The sequence below is a fragment of the Lacerta agilis genome, chromosome 2 (assembly GCF_009819535.1).
Source record: "Lacerta agilis isolate rLacAgi1 chromosome 2, rLacAgi1.pri, whole genome shotgun sequence".
NCBI lineage: Eukaryota > Metazoa > Chordata > Lepidosauria > Squamata > Lacertidae > Lacerta > Lacerta agilis.
Window position 1 is genome coordinate 80,246,929 of NC_046313.1, and position 16,029 is coordinate 80,262,957.

The window sequence follows — 16,029 nt, forward strand, 5'->3', positions numbered from 1 at the left end:
GTGATACTGTATGTACAATCTGTTGGAATGTGGAGTTCTCAACTTACCGTAAATCTGATTTTGTAGTCCTCTAAACTTAGCGTTGGTGGAACAATTCCTTCTGTCTTCATCCAGGAAAAAAATGGCTCACTAAAACCAGAATTTCTGCTGTTAGCAAGTGTTTATTATAACACAAGGCTTTCTAAAACAGTTTCTTAAGTTTATTTTATTTATTCCCCATGCAAGTCAGCAGCAATGTAAAATGTCTGCCTGTCCCCACTGAAGTGCTGTAAATCCACAAACTCAGTAAGCTGGCACTTGTGTGAGTCTACCACATCAAGGCACTAAGAAGCAATCAAAAGCAATTTCAGAGGTATTTGACCCAACTTACTGGAAAAGTGGTCCGTTCAGCTGTCATATGTTGGCTAACACCATGTAGTTTGTGTCCCCCAACTTGTATGGCAGTGATTAGGGCAGTTTCCATGCTTCTTCACCTATATTTTTATTGCAATGGATGTAGTTTTCAGATAAGAGGGGGGAAACATGGATGTATTGATCCTGACAATGTTGAGCTCCTATCTCCTTCATTTTAGCCCTCTGCTATTAGTGTTGGAACTAATGCTTGATAGCCAGATTTCTTTGGGAAGGGAGAGGAGCAGCTGCTGCTAAAGAAGAAGGAAGGTTCTATTTCTTCCCAGTAGTGCTGTTCTTCTAGGCTCCTATAGTGGGGGAAGGGAACCTTGGACATGGTGTTATCCAAGGCTATCCAGAGTTGATTGCACTATTAATATGTATATTTTGGTCCAAGTCAGAGGTAGACAGGCTGTGGCCCTCCAGATCAGCCTCAGTGAACCTGGCAAATGGCCAGATATTTGGGGAGTTGTAGTCCAACAACATCTGGAAGATCACAGCCTTCCTATCCCAGGGTAAGAGTAATTCAGTCCATTATAATGGCTTGCCCTATAATTACAGTACTCTGAGGAAAAAACTGTCATTTGGAACAATCAGGCAACCCCTAAGGGAGTAGAATGTTCTGGCTGCTTATGGTCTCTGAGTTTGTATTGTATTCTTGGGTGCACCTTCTCTGTTGAAATGGTATTTTAGAAACAGTGTAGCTATTTATTTAGGCAAGTTTTTAAAAAAAGAATTTACAGGTACACTAAATTCTTCCATGGAATCCATATTCACAGTACATAATCACATGGACAAAAGTTAAGGGGAACCACATGTAAACACAATGTACCTTCATGCATTACTGAGATCACGGCTAGCGTAAAAAGTGCAACTATAATCATAGATATCTTTTCTTTTTCTCCATGTGTACATGCAGGTGCACACCAACCTTTTTCCAGGTGGCTGTGGACACTTCACTATATGATTTCACAGAGGAACGCAACAACTGGCCTTTTGTCTCCACATGTGCAATAAGCCTGGCCCTTGAGGACATAACACTTTAACCAGGATTAAGTGTTGTCTCTGAATACTTAAAGCTATTATTTGCTTTTTCACTACTTTTATATCCTGCCTTTCTTCTGAGTAGCTCAAGGTGGCTCTCCCCCCCCCCCCATTTTTATTTTCACAACAATCCTGTGAGGTAACTGAGTGAGAGACAAAGAGTGATCCAATTGTACCCAGTTGAGATTCATAGTCCAGTTTGGATTTGAACCTTGGTCTCCCAGGCCCCTATCCAACACTTCAGGCACCACACTGCCACACTCACTTTTCAGTGCTTAAGAATTGGTCACAGAGCAGGTTGTAAGCAATGTTTAGCACTAACCATGGTTAAGCATTTAATTTGCACTGAGCAAAGTGTGATTCAGGCAATTTCTTCACCTCACAAGCTGGTTCTGATACTGCCTTCACACTGGCATTTTTTGGGTGGAAAGTACTGAAGAAAAGTGCAGCTAGCAGCAGTGGGAAGCATGATTTCTGTTGCTGCCAGAACCTTACAATCTTGCGGCAACAGCAACAAAAAGGTGAGTGTGTGGTTTCACATACTCTTCCTGTTTTCCTGCATTGAGTTGAAGAGTCTCTAAAGACCTCCTGGCATGGCTCTGATTTTAACTGGGTTAAGTCAGCCAGCCATGGTTATGCAAAATATGGTTAAGCATTATGTCTGCAGGAAGCCACTGTAGCAGAAAACACCTGAACAACATCTTTGTTTCCCCTCTGTCTGCTTCAGTGGGAGGGTATTCAAACTATTGTTGACATTTGCTTGAATGTGGTACATTAGCTTCTGTAAGTAATTCAAATTCCTAACCTTGAATGTAGAAAGCATCTTGCTTCTAATTTAGCATGTGACCTCTGGAATGAAACCATTTTGGGCCTGTGCTGCTGTCCCCTAAATTGGGAGAGACAAGGAAGGAGTAGAATATTATTGTGCTTAATCTAACCTTGCCAAAGGAAAGGAAAAACTTGGTTTGAAAGGCACATTTTTCAGGGGCTTGTCATATCTGTAATAGGCCCATTGCCTTAAATATGTAAATTGCACGCACAGCGCATGCCTGCAGTCCATCTTTGGTTCTGTCAGCAAACCCTATAAGATCCCATTTGTCTAGAAAAATGCTTTTCTGAAAGGTATGATTATTCTAGACTGCTGAACAAGTTTTCCTATGTGACTGGCATTTAAACAACCATGGTGTTTTGTAGAGTGACACTTAGAGAAGTACTCTGCAGGAGTGATATAAGTGTGTTGGAGGGAGGCAGAAAATGGAAAAGAGAAAAGTGGTTGGGGGATGGGGTGTAGAAAGAAACAAGCTGTACTACCATTACATTCCCCCCTCCCCTTCTGATCGGTACAAAAGCCTGAATCTTCCACAGTCAGAAGATTCCAAGCAATGGCTGCAAAGAGATGGATTGCTATGGAGAAAGGGGTGAAGGCAGTTCTTTTGGGAAATGCTGATTAGTAGCTTGAATACTTACATGAATATTCTGTAACTGAGTTTAATTAAAAACGCTTCTGAAAAGTGAAGATAATCTGTCCTGTTAGTTGTTAGAAAAGGAGCAATTTCTTATTATGTTGGTCTCAAATGCAGGCTCAAGCATGTTGTATGGAGCTTTCAAGCAGGAAACGTCTTATTTATATTATTTGTTGTCTTAATCCAGCAGAGAAGTAAGAAGGCCTCTGAGATTCAATGATTAAATTGCCTGTTTGCTCATGTTAATAACAGAGATTGGAAATATCTGTGTCTTGATTCAGTTCTATAGCTTTGCCTCTTGCTAGACTATAAAGAAGGGACGCGGGTGGCGCTGTGGGTTAAACCACAGAGCCTAGGGCTCGCTGATCAGAAGGTCAGTGGTTGGAATCCCCACGACGGGGTGAGCTCCCATTGCTCAGTCCCAGCTCCTGCCCACGTAACAGTTCAAAAGCACATCAAAGTGCAAGTAGATAAATAGGTACCGCTCCGGCGGGAAGGTAAACGCCGTTTCCGTGTGCTGCTCTGGTTTGCCAGAAGCGGCTTTGTCATGCTGGCCACATGACCTGGAAGCTGTACGCCGGCTCCCTTAGCCATGAACGCGAGATGAGCGCCACAACCCAAGAGTTGGACACGACTAGACCCAATAGTCAGGGGTCCCTTTACCTTTTAAACTATAAAGAAGGTATCCTCTGCACAACAAATGCATGATGATTCAGGCCTCTTCCAGAGTCAATCTAACATGTTTGAGCAATATGGACCTCTCATAGTACTATTAAAACACACCATGGGGTCAACCACCGCTGTAAGGAAAAGCCTCCATATTTATTTGGCTCACATAATAGTTATACCTGCTTAGACTCCTTTATTTGAAACATACTCTATGTTTCTCACATCTTTGAACATGCATGCTTACATTAATGTGTCTGCCCCCATTTGAAAATTCATTCTATTGTACAAAGACCGTATGTCCCAGCAATGGTTTCTTTGCTGGTAGTGATTGTGCAGGGATTAGGAATGCTAAACCATTGGGATATCTGTCAGCATTATATAAGGGTAAAAAGCCTACTAGACCCACAGAGGTGAGTCTAGCATCCTCATTGTATAGCTTCTGTCATACGGTACAGATGCAGTCTTTGCCCTGGTCTTTGACACCTAAGATACATGTTTTAAGGTCCTAACCTTTTTCTTCTGGTTTTATATTATTTTAACTGATTTTAAAAGAGTCTCCTCTTTTCCAAGCTAAACATACCCAGCTCCTTTAACTGATTCTCATAAAGCTTGGTTTCCAAACCCTTGATCATCTTGGTTCCCCTCCTCTGCACACGTTCCAGCTTGTCAACATCCTTCTTAAATTGTGGTGCAGTAAGACTTGATGAAATGGCACAGCCTTTTGGCCAAGGCAGAAGGTGAAGGGTGACAGGGGAAATGCCCCTTTACTGTGCCAGTTCCCAGGCTGGTGCAGTGAAGAGGCCTGGATAGGTTGTCGCCATCATGGGCCAGTTGCGTGTCGAGACCCCATGGCCGCCCCCTCGAGGATGAAATAAAAGCACAAGGACACAGGATATAAGGTTAATGTTATTGGACAAAATTTGGCCACAATTTTATTGGTTACAGAATGTGAGCGGTATAGGCTTAGGCATTGAGTGGACCTGACTATATCTGACTCCTGCCTGCAGAGCAGGAAGTCAAGTAAGGGTAAACCACTGGTAGGGGGAGCTCCGTCGATTCAAACCAACTCGAGCTCCCCCTGGGTTCCCAAGGGGTCGCAGCATGGCCCTAGCCCCACATTGGGCTTTGGACAAGATCCACACCCCCGGATTCCTTTAACGGAATACCCTTAAGCTTGGAGGGGCAGACGATGGCCAGGCCTCCCCTCCACCAACAAGGTCACCCAATGCCTAACCACAACACCTTACAAAGTTGTGACAGTTGCTAAGCAGTAGGTGAAAACCACTTGGCCCAGCCAATCTGCCAAGTGGAAAAATTCCTACCAGGCCCCTGACAAGGGCAGGCGACCAACCGAAGTCCAAAGCAAGGCCATTGATGGCAAACCTGCAAGTAGGGAAGGAGGGTAGGAGATTGAGGAAGCGAGCCGAAAGGAAGCCCTCTGGCTCGCTCTTCAGCTTTTAAAGTAGGTCTCGGCCATGCCCCCCAGCCGGCTGATTGGCCGGCTGCTTGGTGACATGGTCGGGAATCTTCCGGGCGGCGAGGGACAAAGTCCCCCGTCCACCTGGAAGTGAGAGGGCGGCCACGCGGTCCACCGTAACTCCTCCCCACAGGTAAGTGGAGCGGATCTCCTGAACTAGCATTTAAGGATATTTTGTTGGCTGTTGCCAGCAGGGATGCTCTCAACAGTACCTTCCCCCTACATTTTGGGTTGGGTGAATTGGGATGCTCCTTGCTGGTGGGGCTCCCTCACTGATGAAGGCTGGGATGGACAGAGGAACACAACCCACTTGTATCAGGGGCTTGGATGGTTCTGTTAAACAATAATTTAAAACACTGTTTAAAAAGATCTGTCTAAATCAAGTTTCCACTTCATTCATCGATCCCATGAAAAGGAGTGCCTGCTACCTGGCTGCTATACCAGTGGAAACATGATAGTTTACAACTTTTTAAAGGGTTAAAACTACCTTGGAGCATGCTCTAAAACCCCTGGTCATGCAGATCATGCTTATTTAAGAAACAAGGGGTTGGGCTGGAATTGTGAAATAATGGATTTCTGTCTGGCTTTTCTGTACACACTGAAAGCAAGGTCGTTTGCCTAAAGGTAACTTTAATTCAGGACAGAGTTCAGTGTGCTGGGTTGTAGGTTTGTTTCCAGAAGCAACTTACTGCTTACTATTTGATAAAACTGCATTTCTCCATGAGATGGAAAGTAAATTTCTGTGAAGCTAGTTATAAATATTCATAATTTGCTGTAATACATTGTCTGCAATCCATTTTAAGACAGAATTAAGCATGCTTAAATCCATTGAAAACAATTGGCTTAAGCATACTTTATGTTCTATTTATCATGCTTGACCTGACAAGTCTTCTCCATAGAGAAGAGTAGGCTTAAATTCAGGGTGTTTGATAGAGGGCCATGAACAGAGTTTCATGAGCAGCACAGAATTTAATACGTTAGTATTAAATTTAGGTTTTATGTTTAACTGGATTTTTTAAAAAGTGACCATTGATCTAACGTGGGAGGGAAGACTGACCTTTAAAAATGTGGTTGTATAGGATGGTGGCATTGCATCAGTGGAAGCACTATTGCTAGTGATTATTCCTCCTACTGATCACAGTCCTTTGTGCCATAACATGTACTGTTTGAGGGGTCCCCAATACTTAGAAGAAGCCAGCGGTGGAAAGTATGCCTGTGCTGCCCAGGGTGGGTGCACAGGGCATGGAAGCCACCCTCCGTGCGCCACAGTTCAGGGTTAGGAGACAGGCGGAGAAGCTGCTGCCCACTCTCCACTGGCAGGTCAGGCACGAGGCAGAAGCACTGCACCAAGGCACAGCTCCTTCTGGCATGGAGCCAGGCTCTGGTGAAAGAGCCTGCTGTGGGAGCGCCTGTTTGTGCCCCCTCTCAACATTGCGCTACACTTCGGGGAGAAGCAGGCGTCCTGTCTTGTGCAAGGAGAAGCAATTCTGCTAGCACCATAGTTTGTTAATTTTTATCTGCCCTGGATGTGATGCTGGTGGCATAGTCTGCAGCTCTGGAGAGAGAGGTGTCTGTGGTGGGCTGTCAGTCCCGTGGTGCAGTTTTTCTACTTGGAAGAACAGGTGGTGCCTAGAGCTAGGAGCTTCTTTTAACAACAGATCAGCTGTGCTCCTGCTCCAAAATCTGGAATTTTGGCAGCTTTTATCATGCATTTGTAGTCTTGAGGATCATCTAAGACATGGGTAGGCAAACTAAGGCCCGGGGGCCAGATCCGACCCAATCGGCTTCTAAATCCGGCCCGCAGATGGTCCAGGAATCAGCGTGTTTTTACATGAGTAGAATGTGTGCTTTTATTTAAAATGTATCTCTGGGTTATTTGTGGGGCATAGGAATTCATTCATTTTCCCCCCAAAATATAGTCCGGCCCCCCACAAGGTCTGCGGGACAGTGGGCTGGCCCCCTGCTGAAAAAGTTTGCTGGCCCCTGGAGATCATGCCATTCTACTGGGGACGGCTTTGAATATGACTTGCAGCTTTAATTTAAACAAAAAAATTTTTTTTCTTCCAGTAGCACCTTAGAGACCAACTAAGTTTGTTATTGGTATGAGCTTTCATGTGCATGCACACTTCTTCAGAAAAAGTGTGCATGCACACAAAAGCTCATACCAATAACAAACTTAGTTGGTCTATAAGGTGCTACTGGAAGAAAAAAAAATATTTTGTTTCGACTACGGCAGACCGACACGGCTACCTACCTGTAAAGGTAAAGGTAACCATTAGTAACTAGCTTTAATTTAGTGCAAAATGCTGCATGTTGCCTCCTTGTAGAAGTGTGAATGTGAGGATGTATTCAGCCAGTATAGTGGTTCTGTTGGTTTTCTCAGCCCCTTCACAACCTGTTAACAACATATACCACCCACCTGGGTCGCTTTGTCAAGAACCTCCAATGTAAAAGAAGCAATAACTGCTGTGGGATGGAATATGATGTTTGTGCAGCAGCCCCAAGACTTTAAAACATGTCCCTCCCAAGTTATGCTTCAAAATTATGACATTTTTAGAAAGCATTTCTTTAGGTGCTGGTGGTTTTGAGGGGTAACTTGGTGCCGCTCATGGCGTAGTACAAGTACCGGTACTTTTGTGTGTGACAGAAGTTACTTGAATTTTAAGAGAAGAGGGGTGCTTTTTTAAAAAAAGACATTGCAACGTTAACATGATAACTGAAGGGCTGTGTGTGTGCATTGCATAGCATTGTTAAAGTCATAAATGTTCAGAGGCTTTTGCTGTGAATTAATAGAAATGATGTAGTGCCTGACTCACAGGAGGGAAGAATGGAGCGGAAGCCCAGATGAGATGATAGCTGACAAAGATGCTCTAAATGTCTTAATTGTTTAGTTTTAGTTGACACCAGTAAGATGATGTCACAGCAATAAATAACAACCTCTTCTTTGGAGAAGTCTGCACAGTTTGATACTGCTGTTTGGGGGTGGGTGGGTGAGCTACCCAAAAGGGTAGCTCATAGTTGTACAAGAAGCATTGTTTGTGGTGAAGGGTGCGATTATCAAGGAATTAACTCAGCTGTAAACTGACTTAATTTACATCTCCTGGCCTGGTGTATGGATCAAGCAAAGTTTTCCTCATATTTTATCACTTTGTAGAATTGTTAGTAATTAGCGTTGTTAGTAATTTCTGCACATTTTTTAAAAAAACAAAAAATTTGGGTAACATGATGGAATGGACTTGGTGTTAGCATATGCAATGACACAAACTGGAAATAGACTCTCTAGGTGAAGGTGTTAAATATATTTAAGAACTCTTATGTGGTGCTCTTATTTAAATGTCATTCTAATAGCTATTTTAAATTTTGGAAATGTGTCATTCTGTTGTAACCACTGGGCATGCACCCTAAAAAGCGTGCGAAACCTTATAAAATGATAATAAATAGTAAACTATTTTAATAGCGATTTTGTTATTACTAGGGCAACATCTTTGGCCTGTTGGTAAAAAGACCAGGGAAGATTCCCAAAATAACTTCTTCCAAGCATGAGAAGCAATTCTCATTTGCTGAGCTGCGTTGTCATATAAGACAAGCTGTTTTTCTCCTCAAGTTTTTTACTAGTGTCATTGGGGCTGTGTCCTCTGCAGCCATCACCATGACTTCAGAGGTCTTGGTTGCATGAATTATTTGGGAGATCTTACAACTTGGGTGGGAGATTAGACAGTGTGACCATTTGGATCCTTCCTACTCTGAATTTAAATAATAGCTTTCCCAACAGAACGTACCCTGCAAATGAGATTCAGTTATCTTCTGCTTAGACTATTGATCACACAGTATCTTGCGCTCTCACTCTCCATAGGAAAGGTTTAGAGAGGGTTTTCTCACAGAGTTGTATGTTGGTGTAAAAACACCAAGGTAGCTTAGACCCATTTTTGATATTTTTAATGAGTCCGCAGAGTGTTAATGAAATTCAGACTCTTCTCCCCCACTTCTTCTCCCTATCTTTTCTCTTCTAAGATAATGATTTGAGGGGAAAAACCCAGAAGTTTCATCTTGACCTAAAAGCTCAGGTAATGGCAGCATAGTATCTAAATTTTGGAGGACTGCGAGGTCACTTCCCTTTGTCATCTTTGAAAGTCTATTTCCATAGTATTCACAGAATTCTTTAAGTACAGATTTGGCATAGTAATATAATGCCTTCATAATGCACAGTGCTTTATTGGCATTCATATTCCTTTGCATGGGCAACAAAGATCTTAACCCCCTGGGGAGCTGGTACCTTCTTCTGCTGTGCAAGAATCCTGCCTAAGGCAAATAAAGTTTCCAAACACTCCTTGGCTGAGCAGAGAAGATGGTTAGCATTTAGATGGCATTAACCCATCTAAGCAAATTGGGTTTTGCCCACTAAAGGCTAATACGTAAAGGCTAATACATCAAATGTCAGTCAAGTACTCTTTCCTTATACGAGGTAGGGCCACAAAGCTGATCCTGTGTTCTGATTCATAAAATGAAACATTAGGCTTACAGTCCTTGGTATAAGGAATTTTCTAAATATTGCTCTGACTTGGGGAGTTGCCGCAACATCTGTATCTGGGTAGCTGTAGCTAGAACTCTGCAGCACTAGCATGGGGAGGGGGGAGGAAAGTGGGGAAAGAGTGCTATGCAGGAGCCTTGGAGCCAGCCAGCCACTGTCTCTAGAGCTAGATCCATGTCTACCAAATACTGGAATAATTGAGTGATGGCAAATGTAATGGTGGGCTTTGAAGCAGGTTTTAGCAAGGAGTGGACTGCACAGCTCTGCCCCTCCCTGCTTTCACAGAATGCCCCTAAAGTTGCAGACTTGCAGTAGAGGTTGGGATTGGGCTTCCCAACTTCATAACATGCTGGCCTTTAGTGGGTCAGAACCCACTACCAGGCCACAGCCTGATCTAAGTTGGGTTGCAACAGCAGCATTCAGCACCGTACTGATATATGTAAAATGAAAATAGGAATGGGTCCTCAATTGCATGTTTGGGTTAAAGGTGGGTCCAGAGTTAGCAAACATGGAAGACTATGAGCTCCTGGTTGCTCTTCCCTTCAGATCAGGGCCTTTTTGTAGTACGTAAACACTTACTGAATAGTCAGAAGAAGTTAAAAGAATAGCCATGTTATTGACCGGCAAGAATTCCTTCTCCTTGACTTCACCTTCACATAATGCTTTCCCCATTTTCCACCTTTCATTTTTTTTAACTTTCATTTTGTTACAACTCCTTCAACTTTCCAATAGGACCTTGCCACTGCTAACAGCAGCATATATACCGGTAACTAGTCCAAGAAAGGTCGCACTCAGTAAGTCAGATCATGCAGAGCCAATATGTGAGTGTCAGTGATGACTTGTGCCTGCAGTGAAGCGAATGGAAGACTGTAGCCAGCAGTCATCAACATTCATTTGTTTTCATAAGCATATTAAATGTCTGGGGTAGATAAAATTTTGGTGAATGTGAGATTCATGATTTGCCTTAAAAAGATTTGACAAAAACAAAGCTGGTTGATGAAGGGCATGCCCATTTGCTTGGAGAACAATAGCAATAGGGATAACCTTACCACAAGGTTGCTGTCTAAAGGGGCAATAGTGCAACAGAGGTAGGGTGAAAATGAACCTGAATAGTTGTGTTATAAATTTCAGAAGTAACAGGATACGCGTTGACTGGAAATGAAGCAATAGGACCACCCTACAACTTTTGCCGGTGCAAGCAATATTTAAAGTGGGATCATGTATGACTGCCATGATAACAGCATGAGCACAAATCATCATGAATGTGCAATAAAAAAGGCTGTCAGGAGGAGCCTCAAGTGGTATGAATCATGGGATAGCTGTTCTCAGGTGTTTGGTTGCCTGACGTATTTCAAGTCAATGCTTGCACCTATATTTTTTCAGGATGGGTGTCGGGGGTATGTGGGAATCTAGCCCATTTGTTCTATTCTAAAGGCAAGCAAAGATAGTGGAAGGAAGTATGCTTCAAATTGTCACAACTTGCAGTGGAGGGTGGAAGAGTCACTGTGGCAATTTGAATGTGAAATTGATCTGAAGAGCTGCTTTGCGCCTCTGAAGTCTTGCCATTGATCTTCATGTAATGAATTGCTGGGGCTCCAGGGCCCAGGATGGGTGAGTGGAGTTGTGATGTATTCTCCGCTGCCTCTAAACAAATGTTTTTCTACTCCGCCAATAAATCTTGCACAGACAGAATCCATTTTGTATATTACTTTTTTAAAACACACGCACACACACCCCTTGGGGTTTGTTTTTTGTTTATTTTTAAAGAAACTTTTATCAAATACCCATAAGAAACAAAATGAGGGAATTGATTTCTGTTATAAACGTATGTTGTGGTTGAGTACCAAAACAATGAAAGAGTTTCAAAGGATGCCCATAAAACCGAATTAAGATGGCTACGCTTGTCAATTTCACGTTGTCATTATAAGTGTTGATGGGGAGATGAAAGTGAAGGTGTTTAACACAATGCCTGTTACATTCCTTAGGTGCTGGAACAAGATGTGGTTCTGCAGTCTATTGACAGAGCTATTGAGGCCATTCATAATGCGGCAATGAAGAATGGGGGGAAATACAACTTGGAGCAGAGGGATGTCCTCCAGTAAGTACAGCAAGCAGGAATATTCAAGACAGTATGGAAATAATGGTAGGGAAGGCACACCTGAAGGCAAATAACTGTAAGGCATGCAGTTAGCAATCAGGGCCAAGCCAGGTGTTCAAAAGACACATGGAGCGGTGCCTCCTCTATCACTTTTTTGATCTCTAGTCTAACTGGGAATTGTGGGAGCTAACACCTGATTACTTCACATCTCTGCATAATCAAAAAACCTCTCTAAAAATAAAAGAATGTGGTGTAGTGGTTAAGAGCAGTGGACTCGTAATCTGGTGAACCGGGTTCGCTTCCCCGCTCCTCCACATGCAGCTGCTGGGTGATCTTGGGCTAGTCACACTTCTCTGAAGTCTCTCAGCCTCACTCACCTCACAGAGTGTTTGTTGTGGGGGAGGAAGGGAAAAGGAGATTGTTAGCCGCTTTGAGACTCCTTAGGGTAGTGATAAAGCAGGATATCAAATCCAAACTCTTCTTCTTCCTCTTCTTCTACTCCGCCCATCTGACTGGGTTGCCCCAGCCACTCTGGGCAGCTTCCAGCATATACAGGATATGATAAAATATCAAACATTAAAAAGAACCTCGTGCCTCCAGAGAATGGAGAGGGAGGAGGGAGCAACAAGTCCTGGAAGCCTAGAGCTTAGCTAGCAACTCCTCACAGCCACTTTGAGCCCTGAGAAGTGCAGAGGGCAGAGCAAGGCAGACACATTCAGACGAATTGGACTAAGCACAACCCAATAGTGGACAAAGAAACATGGGTTTTCTGGAGAGGGTCCAGGGCAAAAGTCAAAAGTGCACACGTGAACCTTGGGATTTTGCTAGCAATTCTAGATCAGCCCTGAGAAACTATCCATTTACTACAGATTTTCTCATGATAGTCCCACCTAGAGAAGGCTGCTGACATGTGCAGACACAATCTTTCTTTTGTAATATATTTTTATTTGTTTTTCAATTGGTGGAGTGTTATCTGGCACTAATAATGGTGGCTAATAACTACCACACATTCTCTTTCCCACCCAATAAAGGAAAAGGGGGGGGGGACAGAAGAAAGCAGTAGGCTACTAGAATAAGCAACCCAATGTGGTAAGCAATGAGGAATACAAAAGGCTTGAATATGCAAGAAGTAGTGGGAAGGGTAAGCAGAATGGGATATAGGAGGGATGTGCAGCAGCAGATGAACCCAGGTAATATGAGAATTACAAAGAAAACCATGCCATATAAATGGGAAGGTGTCAGCATGTTAGTCAGTGATTAAGTGAAGCTAATCCGGATGTCGTCCTGGGGGAAACATGAGGATTTCCAGTTGTAATAAGATGATCCTTTTGGCAACAAAGCACCTCTATGAATCCAGAGCACCTGATTTTTCAGAAGTGCCCATAGAATTGGTATGTATTACAGATCAAAGTATTAAAATTTAAGGAAGAAGATAAGGGCGCAGTAGTTTCATCACAAATTATGTGCAGGTGCCAAGATACCAAAGAGTTGTGTAATCTTGAAGCTTTGTTTCCAAGGTGGTAACTAAAGCGTAAAATGCTGCATTCACACTGTTTGCAATCTAGTTTCATTGGAGGGGAAGTAAAGAGCTTTGCAGAGTTTCTTCCTCTAAGCTGAACTTCATGGTTTCTAGGCTAAAAATGTCTGGTGCCTGCAAATGAAAACAGGTTTGTTTTCCAACATTGGTACTTCAGTTTCATGAGAGAGACACTCTTTCCTCGCACATATATTTTTATAGTCAAATATGTCATGAATCATGAACAAAAGGGCAAGAAATAGTAAACCTTGAACACCATGAGTAGGAGATGGGAAAATTAATTGGGAGGAATTCAGCATTGCACAGTGGAAGCTTTTCAGCTTGTCAGATGGAATGATCCCTTCCCCGCTTGCATGCTGCTCGGGGGGGGGGGGGGAATAAGAAGAAGAAGAAGAAGAAGAAGAAGAAGAAGAAGAAGAAGAAGAAGAAGAAGATGAAGAAGAGTTTGTATTTGATATCCCGCTTTTCACTACCCGAAGGAGCCTCAAAGTGGCTAACGTTCTCCTTTCCCTTCCTCCCCCACAACAAACACTCTGAGGTGAGTGGGGCTGAGAGACTTCAAAGAAGTGTGACTAGCCCAAGGTCACCCAGCAGCTGCATGTGGAGGAGTGGAGACACGAACCCGGTTCCCCAGATTGCAAGTCTACCACTCTTAACCACTATACCACACTGGCTCCCAAGCCCCTCCCAGAGCCAGTTTCTAGGGGCGCAGGGAAGGGGGGGCAGAGCCCTGTTGCTAAAGTGGAAGACCTTGCAACGGCACTCATTAGATCATAGCTTTCGATAGCTCAATGGAATTGGATTCGTTCTGCCATTGAAGTAAAATCTTCAAGGTCAGTCCGTGTTCACAGTTCAGTAATATGACTTCAGCTTTGGAACTCTGGACCAGTCCTGTAAGCTATACTTCCTCAATATGGCTGTTGTTTTATATTGCCAGGAAACTGATACATCATCGGAAGGAAACTGTTTCCCGCAAAAGTCACTCACCATCCACTCAAGGAATGACTCCATCTTCCAGTGATCATCACCTGGACCTAGCCAGGCAACCCAATGGTGTCTGCAGGACTGGATATGAGCGACACCATAGCTTGCCTAACACAGATCCCCAAGAGGAGGAAGTTGGTGTTTACCAGGTGAGATATGTGGTACATTTAATCCTTTATCTTACAAGATATCTACTCCATGTGCTAATCTTGTCAAAAAAAATTCTTGGGTGGGAAAGAGGGAATTTCCACCTCTTACACTTAACCATTTATATCTTGCTGTGAGTGTTGATCCTAGAGAATAAGTAAAGAGCTGTTTTGTTTTGTTTTTGGACCTGCCAGCTATTTAGAAGCTCAACCCCCATGCGTTATTTTATTGAGCATAGGTGAAAATATGTTATATGCCACCTGCTGCTTCTTGTCAGTGTTCTGTTTTGAGAATGAAGGAGGTGACTGCAGGTGATATTAACTGAACGGCAGCTTGAGATCACTTCTTAAGTTGTGTTCATTACAGTTGACAATCACTATAGAGTAGCTGAACTTATGATAGACCTGGCTACTGTGTGTGATGGTTTCATTTGTAAAACTTTTGGGAATTCCCGGGAAGAAGCCAATAGGAGAGAGATTTGTGAGAGCAGATTAGGGCATTCAGCAGTCTTGTAACTCGCTTTTAAAGAGATGCTGATTTCTCAGATAAGTAGGGAAAATGTATTTAGTACAGTGTTTCTTGTTGTCTTGCCCATTCTTTGACAGATTAGTTCTTTTAACTACAGTGACTGCTTGTTCCTCAGTTTACTGCATTGTGCAATTTGCCTTGAATTTTCTGTGCTGATGATAAACCAAGGAAGGAAGCACAGGAAATATGATTTGTAAGCAGAGATTTGTTTATTTAACACATTTATATCCTGCTTCTCTAAAAGACTGTGGGAACAGCTTACAAAAATTAGTACTAGGCTGGTCCATGGCACACTAGGAAAAAAAGAATGGGAGGGACAAAGGAAGGAAAACTTAGTTTTGTAGACATTTAAACATATTCTGAGACTTATCTGATGCCCATGTATGTCTTTCAATTGGTAGGCTGAGTTCTGAAGGTGATAGTACAGTTTGCTGAAATTATTGGCCCAGTAAAAAACAGGGAGACTCTTCCTTCAGAAACGACAAGTTATTTGTCTTAGTGATTGTTAGGACATTAATATTGACGGGAACTATAAAAAAGGTCGTCTGAATGGAATGGAGCATGTCACTTGCCATAACAACTTGTTTCTTGATCTATTTATATCTACTGTACACTCAAGGCAAATAAACTCATTAGATCTCCTTTGGAAGAGGCCAGAGAATGCTTCTCTATGGACAGAAAAATGAATGATGGAAATCCACTCCCCATCTGTATTCTCCATCATGACTCTCTAGTGCCAGTGAAGCTCTAGCAAAACATGAAGTGCCTTGACTAATGGGAAGGAAGCTTCCCAAACCCAATCTGGCTATAAATCCTCCGCAATCTCTTTTGAGTGTGCTCCTGATGACACTTTGCTCTGTGATAAACAGATGATGAACTTAGAATCACTGGAGAGAAAATACTTTTTGAACATCCAAATTGAAGAATACCAACCTGTCAGCTCTCCTGATAGTTAAGGTTGACTTCTGTTTGGCACCGTCATCACCATTGTTTCCCAAATAGAGTTGTTAGCAAAGGTAAACAGGGAATTGCTGCCAAAATGATATTGAGGATGGGGCAATGGGGTTTGGAGGACACATGTTGTGGGGCACACATCATGCAAAGCCAATGCCCCTTCCCAGATTCTTTTACAGATTCTTAAAAAAAAAAAACCCAGAAACCTTG

General features: G+C 42.9%; 1 protein-coding gene across 2 annotated transcripts in view; it reads left to right on the top strand.

The window, feature by feature from the left end:
* Nucleotides 1–16,029, top strand: part of NCKIPSD (NCK interacting protein with SH3 domain) — an 83,501-nt gene that overhangs the window by 23,662 nt on the left and 43,810 nt on the right. For both annotated transcript variants that reach the window (XM_033141009.1, XM_033141010.1), the window contains exons 2-3: nucleotides 11,557–11,669; nucleotides 14,144–14,339. In XM_033141009.1, the coding sequence (XP_032996900.1) occupies nucleotides 11,557–11,669; nucleotides 14,144–14,339 (309 nt within the window). The remainder of the gene's footprint in view (nucleotides 1–11,556; nucleotides 11,670–14,143; nucleotides 14,340–16,029) is intronic.